This window comes from Pagrus major, chromosome 2, assembly GCF_040436345.1.
Source record: "Pagrus major chromosome 2, Pma_NU_1.0".
Taxonomy (NCBI): domain Eukaryota; kingdom Metazoa; phylum Chordata; class Actinopteri; order Spariformes; family Sparidae; genus Pagrus; species Pagrus major.
In genome coordinates, this window is record NC_133216.1 from 16,846,746 (window position 1) to 16,868,276 (window position 21,531).

Sequence of the window (21,531 nt, forward strand, 5' to 3'; positions counted from 1 at the left end):
TGTCATAGGCTTAAAAAGGTGCAATATGTAATATTTGGCAACCTCTCGAATTCATATGCCAAACAAATAGGGGGGCAGCATATCACCAGAGTAACTGCTGATAGTTAGCTCAGTTAGCCATGCAACTAGCAGTCTGGGCTGGAAGCTCAGAGTGGTGTGATGAGAAAGGACGGGAGGGGGTTAGCTTGTTATCATGCTAACTTCCATAGACGCTGTATCTCTGCAACACAATACACAGATGTCTTTGACATCATGTCACAATTCTTCTTCTTCACATTGTTTAATAAGTTAAGTAAAAAAAGTTTTTTAATTTTAACTACAATTCTTACATACTGCTCCTTTAAAAGGGGCATTACGTTAACTGAAATTATCAACAGAATGTGATTGAATAGCAGTTTTGACATTACGATGTCTATGTATTCTGTTGCATAGATATCTACTGAAGCTGACCTCGGCCCATCCTGGACCAAGGCTCCTGTACAAGCAGTGTAACACTAACACTCCCCTGGTCCCCGAGGTCCCAGTATGAACCATTAGCTGCACAGCTAACTAAGCTAACTAACTAAGCGCAGCTACATTTAGCGGTTACTCTGGTGATATGCTGCCCCCCATTTGTTTTGAGTATGAATTTGATAGGTGGCCAATTGTTACATACGGCACCTTTAAGCTTATAATAGTGACTAGCAAAACATAATTATTTTGTGTCCTCGACAGTTATTACTGAGCCAAATTTCATACTTTTGCCATGTTTTATGTGTGTTTGGGGAGTTAACTGGTTACAATTATTTATGTGTTGTTTTGTGTAATAAAGAAATGGCAGCTTCTTCTGTTACTGTGTTAAATGGGCATATGATTTCATCTCGTATCGATCACAGGCTCCTGAAGTGAAACAAATTGTGGCAGTCTTTGTGATATCGGTTGATATTGTATCACTGTCCAAAGAATCAATAACATGTTGTATTGTGATGAAACCCCTTATAACGGTGTGTACTTACAAAGCACTCAGCATGTCCTCTTCAGCTTTTCCCTGAGCCCTCTGCTGTTGCTGCTCCTCGTCTTTTAGAAAGCGTTGGAGCTGGGATCCTCTCCCCAGACACTGGTCTATCCCTTCTATTGACGGTAGGCCATCACCAGGGTTAATTATTGTTCGGGTGAAGTTGTAGTAGTAAGGGTCTTTACCCCTCTGTTTCATTACACTGTCTTCATCCTCTCCACTGTCCCCTGAAGAAGAGGAGGTGCTCATATCATCTGCTCCATCCACCTGCCCCTCAGCTGATTTCTTGCGGCCACCAGTCCTCCTCTTAACCACGGCGCCAGCTCCATCCCCGCTGCCGTAGAAGGGGAGGTCCTCTTCGCCGTACGAGCGAACCCCATAGAAAGGTGTGAGGCCAAAAAACATGTTGGAGCGTGCGCGGGCACTGCGTCGAGGGTAACGCCGCTTGGCTGACCCCGATCCGTCGCTGTCGTCCTCGTGATGTTTATCATCCAAGCCTCTGTCGTGGTCGTCTTCTGGGCCATCGCCCTCATCCTCAGTGCCTTGGGTGAGGAGGCTGCGGTGGTCTCGGAGCTCGCTGCGTGAGTGCTCCTTGCGCAAATCGTCTTCCTCTGTCTGAGTCTGTGTGTCGGATTCAGAGCTGTCGCTGCTGCTGGCAGAGGGTGAGGAGAAGAGAGCGGAGCGTGCAGAGCGTCGGGTCCCCTGGCCGGCAGGAGAGATGGTGGAGGTAGTGGTCGTGGGACAGGAGGAAGAAATGCCAACAACAGTGCTGGTCCCATTGGGATCAGTCTTGATATCAGTCTTTAGCGGAGCTACAGTCGGGGGTTTAGCTGATCTCTTTTTCTCTCTGGAGGACAATGGCAGCTGGTTAGTTGCTGGTTTGGTGTGAGACTGGGAAGAGGTCTTCACTCCTTTCTCTTGAGCTAAACCACCCTGCTGCAGCTGCTGCAAGTTGTCCAGGCTGGAGCTGTTCTTCCTATCAGGACAAGAGTAATTTTCTCTGCTCTTTGAGGAAGACCTGTCCCCTCCTTGGTTCTCAAGCTTCTCCCCCTGAGCCTTCCCGTGAGATTTGGTGCTGTTTCCGAGCACTGGAGCTTTGCTATTGCTGCTGTTGTGAGAGGTGGGGTTTGTAGAGTGTGTGTTGGAGCTGCCTGTAGCTTTCGTATTATTGTTTAGAAGGGGGATTTTGTTGCTGCTGTTGCTGTTTTGGAGGCTTTTCTCTCGTTCACGGTCTTTGGACACCTCTCTGCTGCCTCCCGTCTTAACTTTGGGGTGTTTGTCTTTGGCAGCTGAGGCTGCAGCTGGGGAGGCCAGGTGCATGGAGCCTCTCTTCACAGCCTCATCTTCTGCTGGTGTCCTTGACGGCCACAGAGGCTTCATTGCTGCTGCCGTGGCTGGACCTGATGAGTAATCATTTGATTTCCGTACATTGGACTTCTGAAATGAAGACTGCGGGGAGCCAGATTTCCCAACAACAGAGTCCTTATGGAGTGAAGCTGGCATTACATTTCCAGTGCCACTACTACTCTCCTTCCCTGAGCTGGCCTTGTCCTTAGACTGGGTGCTGTTAGAAGTTGGGGTGGACCGATGACGGGGCAACAGACTCGCAGAGACATCCTGGTCTTTGCCTCCGTGTTTCCCCTGCTTGTCTGTCTGCTTGGTGCTGCCGCCTCTCTGCTGGCCTGTGAGAACAGCAGTGCCCACAGGAGGGGAGGATTGGCCTGAGCCTGCAGGTGCCAGTCTGGGGCTCTTACTGTCCCCTCCAGCCTGTTTGGACTGACTGCTAGGGTTGCTATCTTTCCCTGAGCCAGAGTCTTTGTTTTTCTCTGTGCTTCTATAACTGGAGTCTCTCGAGGGAGGTCTACCCTTGTCAGAGTCTCTACTAGACAGTCTGTCTTTACCTTGGCCTGAGTCTTTTCCTGTTTCCCTGCTATATTGTCGATGCTTCTCAGAGTCCCTTAGCCCTGCATCTCGACTGAGTGACCGAGCTTTGTCAATATTCTTATAGCTGGGATCTCTAGAGGATGATTTGCTCTTATCCGTCTCTCTGTTACTTGACTCTCTGCTTGTCTGCCTCCCCTTCTCAGAGTCTCTGTTCACTTGTCTCCCCTTTTCTGAATCTCTTAACGGATCTCTACTCATGGGCCTTCCCCTCTCAAATTCTTTCAGACCCGAGTCTTTACTCAGTGGTCTCCTCTTTTCTGGCTCTTTGGCTGGTATTTCACCCTTGTCTGAGTCTTTTTGCCCGAGTTCTCTGGAGGATCTATTCTTATCAGAATCCTTTGAGGCTTGGTCTTGAATTGAGAGTCTCCCCTTGTCCCCATCTCTCAACCCTTGGTCTCTGGATGGCTGCTGTCTATTTCTGTCTGTGGAGAACAGTCGACCTCTTTCATCATCTCTCTGGACTGGACTCTTTGAGTCTTTGCTGGGGTGTTTAGACTTCTCTGGGTCTCTGGCAGGGGAAGGGATGAGGGGAGGGGGTGAGGTAATGGGGCGTGACAAAATCTGAGGAGGGGAAGTCACACCTCTCTGTCTGTTCAGCTGGTGGGAAGGAGGGGAGAGGGAAGGGGAGCTGTGACGACGGGAGTCAATATTCCGCATGCCCGGGTTCACCAGGGAGTCTCCTACTGTCACAATCTCATGGCTTTGGGGCTGAGAGGTACCTCCTACAAAAAAAAGACACAGAAATTGAAATGCTGACAATTGAAAAGTACTTCTACACATAAATATCAAAATAATTCATAATTCTATAGCCAAGTTGGAATGCATATTTGTACCTGGAGAGGGCATGGGTCTGGGGCCGAGCGAGCGCTGGCAGGGGGGGTAACTGGGGTGTCGGTTCCTGGTGTAAACCCTGAGCTTTGGGGTGTTGGCAGGGGAAAGGGTGTCAGAGCGCCTTGGGGATTCAAATGGATCAGGAAATTCTAGATATAAAAAAAAGGAGAAATTGACACAAATCATGGTTTAGTTTAACACAAATGTCACATTGAAAGCTAAACTATAGACGGTCACTATAGGTTACCTGTTATGGGAGGTGGGCTGTGTGCTATCGTGCGATTCTCCTCAGGAGCCATCATGTTTTTCAGGTCAGACTCGACCACTGGAGGGTGACAAACTAGGATCCTACAGGTATACACACAGCGCTTTCGAGCATCTAAAGTACTCCAGTAAACCCTTGAACACCTGGAGGGAAGAGATTTTATTTAGTTTGGCACAATGAACTTACCTCAAGCAGTTAGCTGTAGTTTCATTGAAGAAACAACAGTAATGATGGAATTTGAAATACCACGAGAAGACTCAGATAAATGAGGTTAAAAAAAGAAAGACAAAACTTACTGGTATCCCACAGGGAAGAGTTTGCGTTTGCAGTCTGAGAGTTCAGTCAGTATCCCCAAACAATCGATGGTCATGGAGCCTGCAATGATGGGGTTAAAATCAGCATTCAAGAGACACTTGAAGTAAGTCAAGGAACTGTATGTATTTCTACCAACACATACCAGCAGTCAACCTACCTATCATCATGTGGACATTTTCAGGCTCCAGTCCTGCCAGCCACTTCCTCCTGAGACTGATTCCCTCCAGGTCCACCAGAATCCTGCGGGTCACCTCAAACCCAGACACCACCTACAGAAAAAACAAAAATAGGAAAAGTGAAGAGAAAATTAAAAAGTCATAGTCCAAGCCTGGTATGGTTTCATAAATAGGAAGATTTTCATACTTCTCCCTTGATGAGGTCCCTGTGCTTTGGACAATAGACCTTCTTGTCCTCCAGGAAGACACAGTGGCACTGGCGGGCGCACATGAAGTGGTAGTTGCTGGTGCAAGAGGTGAGGCAGCAGCCGACGGTGGCCCCTGGCTTTTGACACTTCTCACAGCGCTGAATAAAAAGCGACACGACAGCTTGTAAATGTCTGTCCAACAAATGTACACTGAAACTAGAGTGGGAACTTGTGATGGACAAGTGTCTTACCAGCTGTTTTCCCCTGAGCACAGCCATGTGAACATTCTTCAGAGAGCCGTCATCGTCCTCGAACACCTCGGCGGACCACAGGGCGCAGTTCACGTGGGTCCACTCGTTCTGACCGATGTACAACAGCCTACCCCCCTCCTGAAACAAACATGCATGTTAGATGTGAAACAAATACATTTTAATGTGCGTTAAAGACAGTCCAAGCAGATTTCTGACTCACATTAGTGTTCTCGTCTCCATACTTCAGACACAGAACACATTGCCTGTTATCACTAACGCCTGGCGGAGGAGGGAGCTCTGGGCTGTCTTCACGATCTGAAACGAAGACATCATCAAATAAAGTGGCAAGATGTGCAAAAATATAAAGTACTTGTGGATATATTTGCAGTTCCCTCACCAGGTAGCAGTGGTGGTGGTGGGGGCAGAGATGGAGGGAGAGGAGGAGGGGAGGCTGGAGTATCTGGTTCACCGGGGGTCTTGGGCCGGGGAGCTGGGATGATCTTCTTCATGAGGTGGGGGTGTTCAGCGCGGGAAAGCTCCTGTCTCTCCTGCCACTGGGCGTAGTTGTGGTCCAGGGATGGAGGCAGCACGGCATTCGGGAGGAGCCCACTGCTGGAGAACAACGACATACAGAGACATCACTTTTAACTAACATCCTATTAGTAGTAACAATGATTGGGTAAAATGAGAAGCTCTGATTTTTTGATTGTAAAAGCCTCAGTGTGAACAATGGAGCAAAACTAAAAAGAACTTCAAAATAAAAAAGTTATTATGTGGTTTTACAAGGACATGAAAAAGACTCTATTCAGGTTTTCATGTGTGTGGTGGGGATTGTTTTTACATCAGAACACCTGTCATGGTGTTATGCTCCTCCAAGACAGCTTCAGTGCCATAGAGCTGGGATTTCCCCAAATAAAACTGATTATATATCTCAACGAGGTGAAGAAACAATGTTGAAAGAAATTTTACCTTTTAAAAAGTGCGATATGTAAGAAGTGGCCACCTGTCAAATGCATCCTCAAAACAAACATTGGCCAGCATATCACCAGGATTAACCGCTAACTGCTGCAGACTGTAGTTGCCAGGTAGCAGAATGAAACCAACTGAGCACCCCTCGTCTCAACCTCCCCTTAAATTGGAGGCCAGCCAATACTCGATTTTTTGAGGGGCCAATGCCAAACGGTTATAGGGAAGAATAAAAAATTCTGACATCCGCCAGTACACACACATTTTTTAAAATGATCTTATCTTACTTAAAATCTAGTTATGGAACACTTCTGAAACAGTAAACTTCACTGGAATTTAGTAATGTTAAATCACCCCAAGCATCTTTTCCTGCATTATTATCTATAAAAAAATAAAGTTTCATATCTGAAAAAATATACCGATACCGATATATCCGTGATAGGCCAATATCAGCCAACCGATACATCGGTGGGACTCTCCCTACAGTGGCTGCTGAAAACGTGAAAAACGCGAAAGGCACTCTCTAGAGCCAGTGTTTGGTTTGTCCTTTTCAGGCCACTGTAGAAACATGGTGGAGAAGAGGACCCGCTCCCTCTGTAGATACAAAAGGCTCATTCTGAGGTAGCAAAAACACAACGATTCCTACTATCAGGTGACTATACGCAAATGAAAAACATAACTGAGAGAGTATTATATTCCATTTCTGCCTCTAAATCCTGCACACTGCACCTTTAATCCCTCAACACGATCACACAGATTATATTCTCTACTATGAGCTTCTCAGGTTTTTTTCCGAAGAAAAATTCCTCTGGGTCGTAAATGAGAAATGACACCAGTAATAAATAATCACATCCAAGGAGCTTTGCCAAGTTAAGTTTTGCCAAGTCAAGCCAGGCTGTGTAACTGGTGTGATGTGAAGCGTCATACTTAATATTCCAGCACAGGCATTAAACAGGCATCAAAGAAATGATGGATCCACAGGATCCACTGGATGGATCATTGGTTTCCTGGACTGGAGCACTGATACATAGCGCAATAGGCGAAACTGACAAGTAAACCACAATTAGACCACAAATATGCATGAAAGAGCCTTTAAGTGAAATGTGACACTGTTACGGTTTGCCTCCCACAACGTCTGGAGGAGAGGCTGAATAAATGGTCTGGGAAAGCTGAGAGCTAAATATAAGAGGGAGAGCGGAGTGAGAGAATCAGTGAGAGTGTGAATAAGCAGTAAAACCAAGCCATTCATTTATGTGAAGTGAAACATTCAGAAAAATGTGTATGAGGTTTGAGCTGTTCCTTCTTTGGAAACAGCATCAATAATTCAACTTAATCATTACATTATTAATCACTGATGTAAAGGCATGTGTTCTAATCAATAACCGCTGTTCTCCATAAGTTTCAGGTAGCTGCTCACACGCAGAGAAAAGCTAAGAGGAGTTGATTTCATTGTATTCTCTAGTCAGTAAAGATAACACACAAATATATACAGTAAAGTTAATCTTAATAATCACATCAATCACTGATATTATATAGAGTGCATGGGCTTCCTATCATCTATTATCCACTTGCAGTACATTCACCACTAAACTGTCCAGTGGGCTCATTAAATCAGATAAACTGTGGAATCAATGTCATTACTGCAGCTTTAAATCTTGACTGGGACATTTAATCACAGTCATTGTCCCTGGTGAAAGAAAACCACTTCATTGATCTACTCCGCTCAGTCACAAATGTCTTAAGTTGTTAAAAGGGCTTCTTTCAGTGTTAAGAAAATGTTGTGATTCCCAAACAATAAAGTGACAGTAATATGAAACCCTGATGTTGCCCTTTGCCTGTTATTTGCACCAATTTCACTCAGAGGTTGTTAGTACAGTCAGCCCAGACATTTTATAAATATTAGTTCACTGCTTTCTGGTTCCCTCAGATGATGGCACAGCCTGTCCCAGAGTGACCACAACTTACTCCTCATTTCAATAATTACAGACCCGAACTTCTTGAAAACTGCAGTTTCTTCTCTGAGCTCACATTACAGGAGTATTACATATCGAATTTTCTTCTCTGTAATTACAAACTTACACTACAAGTTTAGAAAATATCTGCACATCACACACTTCACAATTATTAAGTCTGAGAGCTCTGCCTGCTCGGGGGGCTATGAATAAGTATTGACTTTCAGACTTTATTCACATTAGTGTGAGTTTTCATTTTAACTTCTTGTCCAGTACTTTCACCAGATGTTCTTTCAAATCTTTAAATAACAACACAATTGCCACAGTAAGCACATAAATCTAGTTAATTTTCAAAGAACATTTTCAAATAATTACATCATAACGCTGTTAAAGTGATCTAGAACCAGCTGGTGAAGATGAATTATGTCTTACGTAACTGTAATGAGTAACTCAGAACATTTGGATTTTGGACACTGAACACTATGTAATAGGTACAACTGCTTGTATTGATTACGGCGAGATAGACACTCACTTGGCAGAGACGTTTTGCCTTTCCCAGAACCTGGACTCTTTCACTTTGAACCACGGGAAGATTCGGTCCATTTGCTGAAAGAGAAAGCATTCAATGAAGTTTGCACATCAGCCTTTAAGAGCACTTGCACAGACCTGCATTTGGGGCAAGAACGAGGGGCTCTAGCTTGATGTTACCTTGATCAAGACACTTAACCTATGCCCGCCACAGGGGAATCCCAATTGGAAGATTAAATAAATATGTTTATGGGCATGTGGAAAAATCTGTGTCTGAAAAGAATATGTACTGTAATTTTGTTGCCGATCTGAGCATCTTACCCGAATGAAAAAAGACTTGACCATGCTGTTGGCTTTCCTGCTCTCAGGCTGGCCACCATCACCGTTGATGGCCGTCTGAATGATTCGCACAATGTCATCACTGAACTCCAGCTGGCAGAGAAATGATGAAGAGACGCACACACGCAGAGAGTAATTGTCACAACAGTGAAGTGTTGATGAATATCGGTGGAAAGGTCATTACAGAAGCTGTCGATGCTGATTTATAAATTGTACAGCTCAGACGTGACCACAGTCAAGACGAGGAAACACACAATATTGAAATCGATAATAAATGCTTTCGAGCTATGATATTGTGATGGCATCTGAATCAACCCGCACTATTCAGACTTTGCATCAAATCATTTGGCAAACACAGTTTGTCATGTTTAGAAAATGTTTACTAGTGGTTAGCAGAGCTGGTTATGGCCACTAACTTCCCAAATCACTGGATTCTGATCCACAGTCAAGTCCCCCATCTGAGCTGATTCCATCCAATGTTGATTTGGGTAGGGATATTTCAGTTATAATACTAATTTTGCTTGGATATGAAAGAGATTCTGGGTCAAACTAATGCTGTAAATTGTACATGGAAACTTCTAACCCTGTTCATTAATACAAATATTAATGTTTACATTAAGAACTAAATTAAATAGTTTCAGAGATTTGTGGTTAAATCTGAGGAATTAATAGGATATTGTTATTGTTATGTTAATAGGATATAAATGTATTTTTGCAAGTAAGAGAGTTTGCACGAGTTTGCTTGCAACTCTTGGTCATGAAATAGATGTGCCAACTATTTTCTGTTCAGTATGTAATTATTAAAAATGCAGTAGTGAAAGAAAAAGAAAGTAATGACAGATATATGTATTTCAACAAAGGAAAATGAGAAAACATAGAAACTTTGCCATTTTAAACAACCTTGTTGGCGTTCAAATATAGATTTCTGAGTTTACAAGGTGCACTTGAATGCACCATAAGGTGCCGTGTGGGAAACTCTGACACAGACAGACATCAGAGGACAGCAGTGCGTCTGTAAATGACACCAAAATGTGGTAGAAGCGTTCAGCATAGTTTTTAGTCATCTGACTGTTTTGATACACACATCTAGCTGCCAGTGTGGCAGACGGCCTTCAGAGACTAACTCGCCAAACAGAAAATCATTTGGTGCATGGCGTTGTTAATTTTCGGACCCAAGGCATATATTAAAAGATCAATCTCTGTATTTTATAAATCAATATTGAATCATTCAAATGAAGATCGATTTGAATTGAAAAAAAAATCTTTTTAAACCTAACCCTAATGGTTAGCTTTCATTGATCCCTCCCACCTTTGTACAGTAAATATAAACACACATCAACTGCTTCTGAATACAGTATAGCGAACAACACACTTCTCATGTGGTCTCTTGAAAGTTCAAAAGACAACATATTTACCACTGAATTGTAGCGGCCTTGATCCATCTTTTTCTCAACAGACTCCAGGTCTGGAGGGGAGTCACTGGGAGCTGTGGGGGTGACTTCTGTCAGGACTGGAGGATCTGGGCCCTCCGGGGAGCGACGGGATGGAAGACTCTCCTCTGTCTCAGGATTCAGCTCTGGAGGCTTCACCGCCTGCTCCAAAACCAGAGTTCAGTTGTGGTTTGTATTTATGCGTGCAGCACCATGATAAAGTAAGGTACACCATATAATATCAGAATTTCAAACCATGAAGGTAATGATGTTTCACCTATATTTCTACAATATGGCAAATAATCACACAAAAGAAGAGGCAGTGGTATGTGTAACCAACCTGTCTGTAGCGTAACAGGTGCGAGGATGTGCGTGAGTTGAGCAGTGCAGTGAGGACGTGACGAACGCAGCCCTGAAGCTCCCTCTCCAGCGCCGTCCTCCACTCAGCCGGATGGCGTTCGGTACATTTAGTACACGTGTAGGCGACGCTCTCCGGCAGCTTTGATAGCAGCTCGTACATTTCATCTGGATGACAGGCGAGAGATGACAGGTCATTATTGCTCCCATTATTAAAGTTTATCGTCTTTCAGCCTCTCATCAACATGACAGCACTCATAGGACGAGCCTGTCAGTCAGCCGCACAGACACTGACAACTGACGAGGGGAACACAACAAGTGCTGCTAAACACTAAATACTGTAGTGTTCTACTTGTGAAGAAAATACAGTAATATTGTGTTTGTTTTGTTTTGCTCTGTATTTTAAATTATATTTGAGGTCATTCAATATCAAAAAATCTGAGATGCTGTTGGATTAAAAAAACAGTATATCCACTCCCGCTGTTTCTGCTCCTGGAGAACCCCATCCCTGTTGTGCCATTTAGTAATCAAACACGGGCTGGACAATGTGGTCTTAAGATAATTTGGGGATACTTATTTGGGATATTTTTATATATTTTTATATATATATATATATATATATATATATATATATATATATATATATATATATATATATATATATATATATATATATATATATATATATAGCTTGATATTCTGAATGAATGTTAGAACTGGGAAACAAAGTCAAATATCAGGATATCTTTGACAAATTACCTCAACGTTGATATTGTGACAATATTGCAATATTGACTATTGGTATTTTCACAAAATATTAACACAGTAAGACTTTTTTTAATCAATAATCATCAGTTATGTGGATATAATAGCTAAGTGGATAAAAGCAAGTATTAGAACAAGTTGCACAGTCTGATAAGCTCGGAAGATTAATCTTTACTGTAATGCAGCCTTTAAAACCCGGAAAGGATAACACGCATGTCATATCTATATATGCAATATATATAGTCTCATATAATGATTATTATATCATATATATTGCCCAGCCCTAGTGGGAATTGTTTTCTTCCTGTTTGAGCAGTACAAGTCACCTCACTAAAAGATTTCGAAAGGAGTTACTGCAAATACTTAAACTGTTTTAATATGACCCTCTACCTGGCTTATTTGGGGGCCTACTGACCTGTCAGATTCTCACACTTGGCGTGAACCCAGTGGTTGCAACGGCCACACTCCATCATCTTGCTGTCATAGTCGTCATCATCATAGCACTTATCACAAAGTGGGCAGAAGTTTCCTGAGAGAGAAGAGATGGTAACAGGTTCAGTGAGCTGAGAGCACTCAGTAAAATATCGCTAGGAATAAAATGTTGTCCTTGCTCAAGTTACTCAAGTCTTTTAGGAACCACTGAGGTTGTTTATTTTTCATTTTACAACACAGTCTTGCACAATGTAAATCTGTACATATACTTGACACTTACCTTTAGCAAATAGTTTGGCACAGTCATGACACATGGAGAAGTCATGTGACCACTGGGCATCCCAGGACTTCCCAGGTTTAGTGGCTCCACAACTCTTACAGCGCACACACTTGGTGCAAATCTGAAAAGACAGAACACACAAAACAAGTTGGTGACTACGTGACAGAAACTTGCGAGCAGTTGTGTTAAAAGTAGGAATGGTGTGAAAGTGAGTAAAATGTTTTCATAGACGCTGCCTGCGAGAGGTCGCATGAATGTAAGTAGCACAATCGTGAGAAGCAGGACAAATGTGTGAACAGAAGAGGAGGGAGGAGAAAAAAAATGTGTGAGCGTAATGTTAAAAGTTTGGTCGGGAACTGGTGGAACTGTTACAGTTATATCAAGGTGAGACGATGGAGAGGAGTCTAAAGGAAGAGTAGTGTGCATCCGTACCCAGACTCTCTTCTTCTTGGTGGGTCTGTTGGGGTGGTTGGGACCCAGGCACTCCGGGTGATAGCTGTTACGGCACTTATCGCACTCTAGCAGCTGCTGCTACAGAGACAGAGGCCAAAAGTGAGGTTAGATCATTTAAAAATCAAATGAGGGTACATTACGTTTTTAATGCCCAACAAACAACACGGTTTTGTTCAAAGCAAATTAGATACAAATACTGTATGTCACCTTGTTTTGACCTGAAGTGGAAGTTCAGGTCATAAAACAAGTATTCAGTGGAAAAACTGAATATTTTGTGCACGTAACCACAGTCACTGTTCATGTTGAAGGTGCATTAAAGGTTTACTGTGGAGTCTTCTACCATTAGTAGCACTATGGAGCAGTATTTTTTAAACACTGGTCTCCGTTTTTGTTTGTTGTTTACTCATCTGCATGCACGGGATGTGACACACGTTTCTGTTTCACACTATTCCACTGAACTACAGATGGCGGTAATGTGTAAAGGAAAACAGAAAAAGGAGAAGATGGCTTGCAAATGTTTGAGGGGAAAGAAATGGTCTTTGCATACATTTTCGCTTGACCTCAAAGATGCAGTTACATGTATGAAAATGTTTGATGAGCAATACTGACTAAATAATAAACTTTGTTCGTTGACATATACACTTCACAGGGTTCCTTTTCGTAGGAATTGATTGTGACAGATTGTGTTAGATATGATGTATCAGCAGCGGTTTGAAATTCTAGTTGCCTCAGTTAGGAGCTGAGATTTCAGGCTCTCAAGGCCATGCTCTGTTGTGGAATAAGACAGTGCCAGAAACCTGCTGCTGCTTGAGGCGGTTCTTTGGTCAAGAATAAAAGCAATTTCTTTCTAGTTGCAAGAAATCCTTTTTTTTTTTTTTTTTTTTTTTTTTATTCACATAATCTGTGGCCTGTTTTTAATCACCGATAACCACCAGATCTATAAAACTCATTAACATATACGACCAGGACCAAACAATCCAACATGCGCAGATCAAAAATGTTTATACATAATTCTACAGTGACAACCATACAAGGCTCACACCATGCACATTTCACACAGGCCTTGATTTAAATATTAAAATCATGGCAGGACTCCAAGAAGCTGATTAAGTTCTGTCTGCTGGCAAGGGTAGCAAGCTTCTTTCTAGGGAAGATTCTCCAGCCTTTACACACTGTCACTCTGCACTAAGCTTCTTTTGTGCGCAGCTTTAAAATGAACAGAACTGTACTGAATGGCTTACTTTAGTTTTCTGATGCTGGCGGCCACAGGCTTGGCAGAATCTGCATCTTCGACAACACCAGTTCTCAAACTGCTCCTGGAGAGGGCGCTCTGATTCCCCCAGGCAAAAGAGATGGAATGGTTCACAGCATACCTGGCAGAAGACAAACTGTAGACAGAGAGAGACGGAACACAAAAACAAGTTGAGACCGTTTGAATAAAAGAGAAAAGTACAAGGAAGGTCTCCAAGACAACGACCGTTTCTTTACCTCGACATTTCCACTGCTTGCACATAAGAAGCAGAGCACCCTGGGTGTGACAGGCACGGAGGTGAGCAGGCTGAGGCCGCCAGCCTCCCACACCTTCTCGACATCATGGTCCCTCTTGAAATCCACTCTGATACGATGCACTCCGTCGCAGGGGGCTCTGGGCTTCATCGGACCCCTAGTCGAGGGAGTGCTTAGCCAGTTTAAAGTACTGCTGCTGGGGGGTTTAGCGGTCAGCGGCTTCTCGTGTTCATCAGATAAGAGGAGAGTGACAGAGGAGGGTGAATATCAGAAATTATAACTTATTTATATAGTAAGCATCAAAAGTTTCAGTGACGTCTTACCTTGTCTTTTGGTCTCTGTTTAGGAGAAGGAGGAACAGCGCGAGATGGTGGCTTCTTCAACTGTTTTGATTCGACTGTCAAAAAAGAATGGCGTTAAGTATAAATTACATATCATGATGACATTTATACACAAAAGTGCGACCATGTTTTTCTTACCTGTATCTGAAATTGTTGTTGAATTCTGCTGTTGCTGTGATGAGTGCTGCTGGGTCTTCTTCTTGGTCTCGCTCAGAGGAATCTTGGGTGAAGCATCTTTTTTTGACGGTGCCTGACTAGCTGGAGGCCGTTGCTGCTGTTGTGACGGTTGATGAGATTGCGTGGACTGGGAGGGGGAATTCTGGGCTGAAGATGACGGGGAGGAAGATGACGAGGATGAAGAAGAAGATGAAGAGGAAGAGGAGGAGGATGAGGAGGAGGAGGATGTTGGTACAGATTGCTGTGGCTTGTGTCCCTTCTTACTGGTGACACTGCTCGTGACGGAGAGCTGTTTGGTGTCTGGAGTCAGTGCTGGAGACTGAGTCTGGGCTGTGACTGTGCCGGGGGCCTGAGGGGGTTCGACTGGGGCGGGGGAAGATGCGAGGGCTGGAGATGATTGCTTTGACGATGGCTGCTGTCTCAATTTCTCCTCTCCCAACTTGAGCGGAGGAGTTTCACTCTTTTTGCGAGGAGGCTCCTCCTTCAGTGGTGCAGGAGAGGGTTTCGGGCCCGACTCTAAAATCGGCCCTTTTACCGGATTGAGACCCTCCTTCTTCTCAGACAACCTGTTCTTTTTCTTGTCTTTCTTGCCTTTGCCTTGCTTCTGAAGAAACATCTTTGAGGGCATCCACTGCAAGTTCTGACACTTCCTCATCCTGTGAACACAATACAAAATGTAGTTTCTTCATACTTCCAATCAAAATGAATGTTAAAAATGAAGTGTTATTCAAGGCTTACTTAAGAATTACAATAATGTATTATGAAACAGCTAATCGGCTAAGACTTACTTGCAGCATTGCTTTTTAATGTTCCGTCCTCCAAATTTTGGCTTGTCGAGACAGTTGGTACACACGCCACAATCTTCTGGAACTTGGCAGCCTGAGCATTGGCCACAGCGTCGAGACCGACGGCCCTTCTTGGGAGGAGCTTCTTGAACTGCTTTTTGCCGCGTCTCCCGTGGCTTTATGGGGGGGGACTGAGGCTCTGCCTCCTCTGAGCCTGCTACCGATGACTTATCTGTAAGAGGACATAGACAGATGTTATCATTGCTGACGCATAGTAGGACAGAATTTACGTTACTCAACGGGGAGAAGCACAACAAAGTAGGGTAAGTAAGTGCTTTTCATATTATTGCGAAACAAACTTGTGCATTTCAAATTTACAATATTGTTAAGAAAAAACAGATTCAGTCAATCATCTTACAAATGTTAACATTGGATAAAGGTTGTTTTGTATTTTTAAAACAGTGACATTGGCTCTATCTTTTATTTTCCATAATCTTGTCCTGAACACACTCGCTCAGTTGCACAATGCACAGCTCAAATTTAGTGAGTCAAAAACAAGGGTTTTTCAATGGACAGAAACAAAATATATATTTTGCATTTTAATAAGGGATGCACCATTATATTAGCATGTCGTATTGGCCGCTAAAGGCTTTAAAATGAGTATCAGCATACTTTCTGCTGTTATGACAAGATGCTTTATGACACAGTACAGTTCTGTGCATTTTTAAAACCATTGTATTTCTGCATCTGCCACAATAAGAATAAGCATAATAATATGTTATTTCACTACAGGAGAGACACGAAGCTCTCTGCAATTAAGTAAAAAAAGAAAAAAACGCATATATATTGCAAAACAGCATCAGATATCAACAAAAATCCAGTAATGTGCATCCCTCATTGTATCGCTATCACACATTATGTTATGTAAGATCGGGAGTGTGTCTAAAAGACAGATTTTCTTAGATTTAACAAACAGACAAATGTGGGAATCATATAACAGAGCTATTGATATGTCACTAACATCAGGTCCTCCAGATTCACAAGAATTCACATGTTACAACATGGCATGAAAGCAGCCAAAATAACAGGAACAGGGCAGCCAAACTCTGCTCCTTCCATCACCACTTCACTGTGTACTTGTGCTCTCATTGATGACTGGATTTCTCTGCTCTTGTGATTAGTCTGTCATCGCTGCATGCTGCAGAACTTTTTCAGGACTCAAACAGATGTTGTGTCATAAATAAAAAACACTCAAGGAAAGCTCTGGAAGTCAATCAGAGTGATTTATAGAGACGCTCTAAACACACACATGCCTACTGTAAGACTTATGCTGAGCAGTGGTGCTATTAAGAATAGGGAAGTCTTAAGTTATGTGAGTTAAGTGGCCTGATAATCCTGATAATGTGGAGTTTAATGCTCAGGCTGTGGACTATTATTCATGACATTAACATCTCCACATAGGCTAGTCAATAAATGTTAACAGCCAGGTTGTAGTCCACTTGCAGGTCAACTGAGAGGTGGGTTGTTGTTGGTTGGGAGTGTGCCTCACCATCGTTCCCCATGGAAGATAGGATCTTCTCTCTCTCCTCCCAGGGCAAGGCACTAAGTGTGGGCATGTCGTCAGGGAACACTGCCCGATTACGGCCAAGAGCCACAGCTGCACGACGACACACATGCTTGATGCGAGGACCACGGACCGAGGTCTCTGACGAGTCGCTCTCTTGACCCTGCTCAAAAAGCACACATCACCACAAAAAGTGAAGTCGATATTTAAAGAGCACGTTTCATAATCATAACAAATACACAGACAGACATACACTAGCAAATTCTAATGTCTGTACAGGGTTAATTTCATTTGTTGAATGCTTTACAAAACAAAATAAAACTCTTCTATCTGTCGATAATGACGAGGATGATTAGGTGACAGAGGAGGAAGGAGGGGTGCTGTCAATCCTCAAGGCTTGATGAGCTCAACTGGGACAGGGAGTTTTTCTTGAAAATGTGCAATGACTGTAATAATCACATCTTTAAATTAAAAGTAGAGGAACAGGGGAATATATTCTGTTACAATACTTTCAAAAGCACAGTCACTGCTGCGTTCTGCATAATGTATGAAGCTAACAGAATTCCCCTTGAGCAACACCCTCTGTGGGACTTTCCTATTATCAAGTTTCATGTTGAGTACAAACACAGATTTCTATTTATAGCAAATATTCATCGCATAATGTTAAAGTCACTAGCTTGTGGCTATATGATGAGAATAACAGAAGGTTTTTTTATTGCGGAATCACAATAACATGAAAGGAAACACTGACCTGGACCTTGGTCTGGTCCACGGGCTTCAGCTTACTCTTCTTGATCTCGAAGAGCTGGGCTTTGGCCTTCTTCAGTAGTCCAACAACCCGCTTGTCGGTCACAGGCTGTTTCTCTGCTTGTGCCAACCGTAATTCAACAGAGGAGACAGGTAGCTGTTGTCTGCCTGGCTGCCCTGGAAGGCTTGCTGTCTGCTGGCTGGGAGCACTTTGTTTCTCTTTCTCCTTTTCCCCATCCTCGATCTCTGCTCCTTTCTCAGAGGGTCTGCCTTTCTTAGATAGACGCCCTTTAGCAATGGACATGGGAACAGTGGAATGGGGCCCACGCACCTCTGAGGAAGCAGTGTCAGAAACTATGTCAACTGACGTAGATTTTTTTCTCCCTGGAGCCTTTTTTGGAGCAAGAGATAAAATAGCTTCTTCTGAGTCCCTCCCATCCACAGTAAACAGACTGGAAGGTGCATTGGGGGAGCCATCTGGTGTAGAAACCTTACTTCTTTTCTCCAAATCCTTCCTCCCTTCCCTCTTATTCTCCTTCTCTTTCTCTCGGTTTTTCTCAGAATCCCTTTCTTTTTCCTTTGGAGATGGCTCCAAGGGACCTGACGAGCTTTTTTCTTTACCTCCCTTTCCAGCTCCTCGCCCTGTGTCCTGGGCACTGGAAGGAAAGAGAGGGAAAAGAGGGGAAGAAGAGGATGATGTAGTTGACAAAGGAGGTGGGTTTCCAGCAGCTCCTCTCCTGCTATCAGGTGCCCCTTGTGAGGCCAGACCCAGGGATACGGTAGAGAAGGTGCTGAAAGAAGCAGGAGTTAAGGCACTAGTGGCTAGTGGATTTGCAGAAACCCCTGGCAAAGAGCTGGGGTTACTGCTGGAGACAGAGCCTGCCAACACAGACATGTCAGAAGAGCCTTTCCCAACGGACATTTGGCCTCCTATTTGGCTGCTGCGTCTGGTCATTGAGTGGGAAGGAGACCTTGGATGGCCACGTGGTGGTCCTGAGACCAGTCGTCTCCTGCGCCGAGAGCTTCTGCTGGAGCTAGACGACGTCTGGTGCGGCGAAAGAGAGCCGGGGCTGCTTCCAGAAGATGACTGCAGGGTAACAGACTCAAATATCCGAGAGTGGGCCTCACTGGGTGTAAAGCGCGGAGCACGAAGCAACGGGCTGCGCTTCTGGTGTGGTGCATCAAAGCGGGATGAAGATGGATGTTGATGGTGGCTGTGTGGGTGAAGAGGGGCAAAAAGACGAGTCCCTGTTCCCGCTCCACTGCCCTGTGCAGGGAACGCAACTGGAGCGGCTCCCCCTGCTCCTCCTTGGGGCAACAGCCCCACGTCTTCAGCTGTGAGAGGGGGAGGACGGAAGTTGTCAAATATAGGCTTGCGGATGAGGCCCTCCTTGGCATATTTAGCTGAGGAAAAGTACTGATGTTCAGGGTGCGACAGGGACGTCCAGCGGAAGGTGGGCTCTCTCAGAATTGAGCGGCTTCGTTTGTCTGACAAGCTGGACAGCACTGACGGTCCAGGCAGGAAAGGAGGGATGGGGTGAGACATCCAGGGTGACTGTGGGTGGTGTTCACTGATAGCAGCTGTATTGGAGGAGGCTGACTGAGGCTGTGGAGGGGTGAGGAGAGGGGGAGGAGGAGGTGAAGAAGAGGAGGAGGCTGTGGATGAAGCTTGCTGGGAATTTACAAGTGCAGAGGAGGACATCAGCACTCCTGTTGGTGGGCTGATGATAGGCTTTTTAGCCCCAGTGGTTAGAGTCTCTCTCACCCTCTGGCTCTGACTTCCCCTGCCGACCCCCTGTCCTCTCCGGCCTCGTCGACTCCTCTCTGTCAACACCTGCTCTGGCTCTGGCTCTGAGGGAGGAGACGGAGGCCGCGAGCTGTGTAACAGGTTGGCCTCCCTCTCTCCCTGCGAGGACGGAGAGTGATCCTCAGGCTCTGACAAAGCCTGCGTGGCCTCAGAAGCCTGGGAGTCGCATGATGAGTCATCCAAGCTAGGGCTGCTAGACCTGGAAGACTCTGCAGAGGAGAGCTGGGAGGAGTGCTGCGACAGAGCACTTGAGCCACAAGATGCCGCGCTGCTGCTAAACCGCCCGTTGGCGGCATTGTTGCTGTTGTTGTTGAGCAGACTGGCAGCTGTTGATGGGACACTGGGGGTAGGGGCAGGAGGGGGAGGAGGTGGGAGGGTGTCAATGGGAGCAGTGGTGGTGCCAGTGCTAGAAACAGAAAGAGTAGAGGAGACCATTGCAGGAGAGGGGGAGGAGGAGGTTGTGGAGGTGGGCTGGGCAGATGTGGAGACTGAAGAGGGGGTGGTTTCTAACCGTGCCATCTTCATATGGGGTGGCGGGGTTACAAAGCTGCCCTCGTCTTCAATGAAGCGCTTGGGGGTTTTGATAATGCGAAGGGAGACGGTGCTGACCACCGGCATGATGAACTGCCTGATGTTCTTCAGTTGGGTCTTCCTGATCCCAGCTTCAATGGCTCCTGTCCCAGTACCCCCGATGGCTACAGCTTCTTTCTCCAGTCGCTTCTGCGCTCCTTTCTTAGCACGCTGCAGCAGCTGTTTGGCGATAGTTGCATCAGTGCGTTTACATGAGGGGACAATTCTGACAGGCTTTCTATGGCGAGGGCTTTTTCTGAGGCCTACTGTCTTGCCTGACTTGGAGGGAGATGGGGAGGCAGGTGGATTGGAAGAGTCTTGGTCCTCAGCACCATCCACATTCCTCAGCAATGGCTGCTGAGGAGTGTGTGGTTCTGTGCCTCTATCCCCCCCTCTGGCTCGAAAGGCCTTGTGTTTCCCTTCCCCACATTCAATGGAGGTAGACAGCTGTGCAGCAGCAGCAGCGGCAGCAGCAGCAGCAGCGGCCGCCTCAGCTTTGAGACGCTCAGCTGAGGGCGGTCGCCCACGTCTGCGTCGGGGTACACCAGGCAAAGTCTTGAGCCTTGACTTGAGAGGGGCGAGTTTCGTCGCTCGCAGCCTCTTCAGGTTGGTAACTTTGGATTCACCCCGCCCACCTTTGGGAAGCTTTGCCTCAGTGTCATGTGGCTGAGCAGAGCCCAGTGGCGTCCTCTTGGCGCCCTTTCTGTCCTTGTCCTCCTCTGTGTCCATGCCCAGCTCAGACTCGGTCTGCCTACTGTCCTCCCCTGCTGCATGGCTTCCTGTACTCCAAGCTTTCTTGCTACTTGAAGATGGGGGTCGACCTCTTCTCTTTTCCCCGGTGCCAGGTGGCCTCCCTGGCAGCCTTTTCACCTTCTCAGCCGGCCTATCAGGGCCCTCAGGTTTCGCCTGTGTGGGGGAGGGATGGGAGGAGGGGGAAGGTAGACTTGCAGCAGCTTTCTGGGCAGTCAGGGCTCGTGGGGGACGGCCTCTGGGTTTCTTCTCCTGTATGGGTGGGCCTGCTGACAAAAAGAGAGCACAAAACAGACGACATTAAGTTAGCATGTTAGCATTACATATAGACCTTTACAGGTATAGGCATTCTCAAGACAACAGTTTACCTGAAGACGCTGCTGAAGGGCTCTGTATTCTTTTCTGCTCAGCAACCGTTCCAAATCCTCCAAACGCTTCTTCCTACAAAACGAAAACGAAAACGAATCAATTTTTTGTGACCATGCAGTTGAACATTACATTACAACTGTAATGCTAAAATACAGGGAAGAAGCAATGGCTGGTTAACAGCTAAAATACACAGCATCCATCGTGGTACGTAATTGTCAGTTGGCCTAGATGTGTAATGCTTGAGTCATTTCAAAAGTCAGACTCAGATGAAGACGAAGGCTTGGACATTATAATGATGTCCTCAATCTCACTTTCGCCTGCTGGCTTACTCTGGTGCTCTCATATTTCTCAGGTTTTTGGGATGACATGGCTGCAGTTGGAGATGGGTCAAACCACAACAGTCAGTTTGAATTGCAAACAACCAAATCTTCCTGGGTGACTAACACATT

The 21,531-nt window shown here is 45.1% G+C and overlaps 1 protein-coding gene across 1 annotated transcript in view; it reads right to left on the reverse strand.

Moving 5' to 3' along the window:
• Positions 1-21,531, reverse strand: part of kmt2a (lysine (K)-specific methyltransferase 2A) — a 44,045-nt gene that overhangs the window by 10,749 nt on the left and 11,765 nt on the right. Inside the window, exons 2-25 of the mRNA XM_073481369.1 lie at positions 21,082-21,154; positions 17,591-20,979; positions 16,825-17,002; positions 15,279-15,507; positions 14,452-15,146; positions 14,296-14,369; positions 13,955-14,191; positions 13,708-13,854; positions 12,446-12,544; positions 12,014-12,134; positions 11,717-11,830; positions 10,520-10,704; positions 10,165-10,341; positions 8,732-8,842; positions 8,415-8,488; positions 5,362-5,576; positions 5,185-5,279; positions 4,965-5,102; positions 4,713-4,871; positions 4,507-4,618; positions 4,331-4,409; positions 4,017-4,177; positions 3,772-3,918; positions 996-3,660 (exon numbers count right to left, since the gene is read on the reverse strand). Coding sequence (XP_073337470.1) covers positions 996-3,660; positions 3,772-3,918; positions 4,017-4,177; positions 4,331-4,409; positions 4,507-4,618; positions 4,713-4,871; positions 4,965-5,102; positions 5,185-5,279; positions 5,362-5,576; positions 8,415-8,488; positions 8,732-8,842; positions 10,165-10,341; positions 10,520-10,704; positions 11,717-11,830; positions 12,014-12,134; positions 12,446-12,544; positions 13,708-13,854; positions 13,955-14,191; positions 14,296-14,369; positions 14,452-15,146; positions 15,279-15,507; positions 16,825-17,002; positions 17,591-20,979; positions 21,082-21,154 — 9,674 coding nt within the window. The remainder of the gene's footprint in view (positions 1-995; positions 3,661-3,771; positions 3,919-4,016; positions 4,178-4,330; positions 4,410-4,506; positions 4,619-4,712; positions 4,872-4,964; positions 5,103-5,184; positions 5,280-5,361; positions 5,577-8,414; positions 8,489-8,731; positions 8,843-10,164; positions 10,342-10,519; positions 10,705-11,716; positions 11,831-12,013; positions 12,135-12,445; positions 12,545-13,707; positions 13,855-13,954; positions 14,192-14,295; positions 14,370-14,451; positions 15,147-15,278; positions 15,508-16,824; positions 17,003-17,590; positions 20,980-21,081; positions 21,155-21,531) is intronic.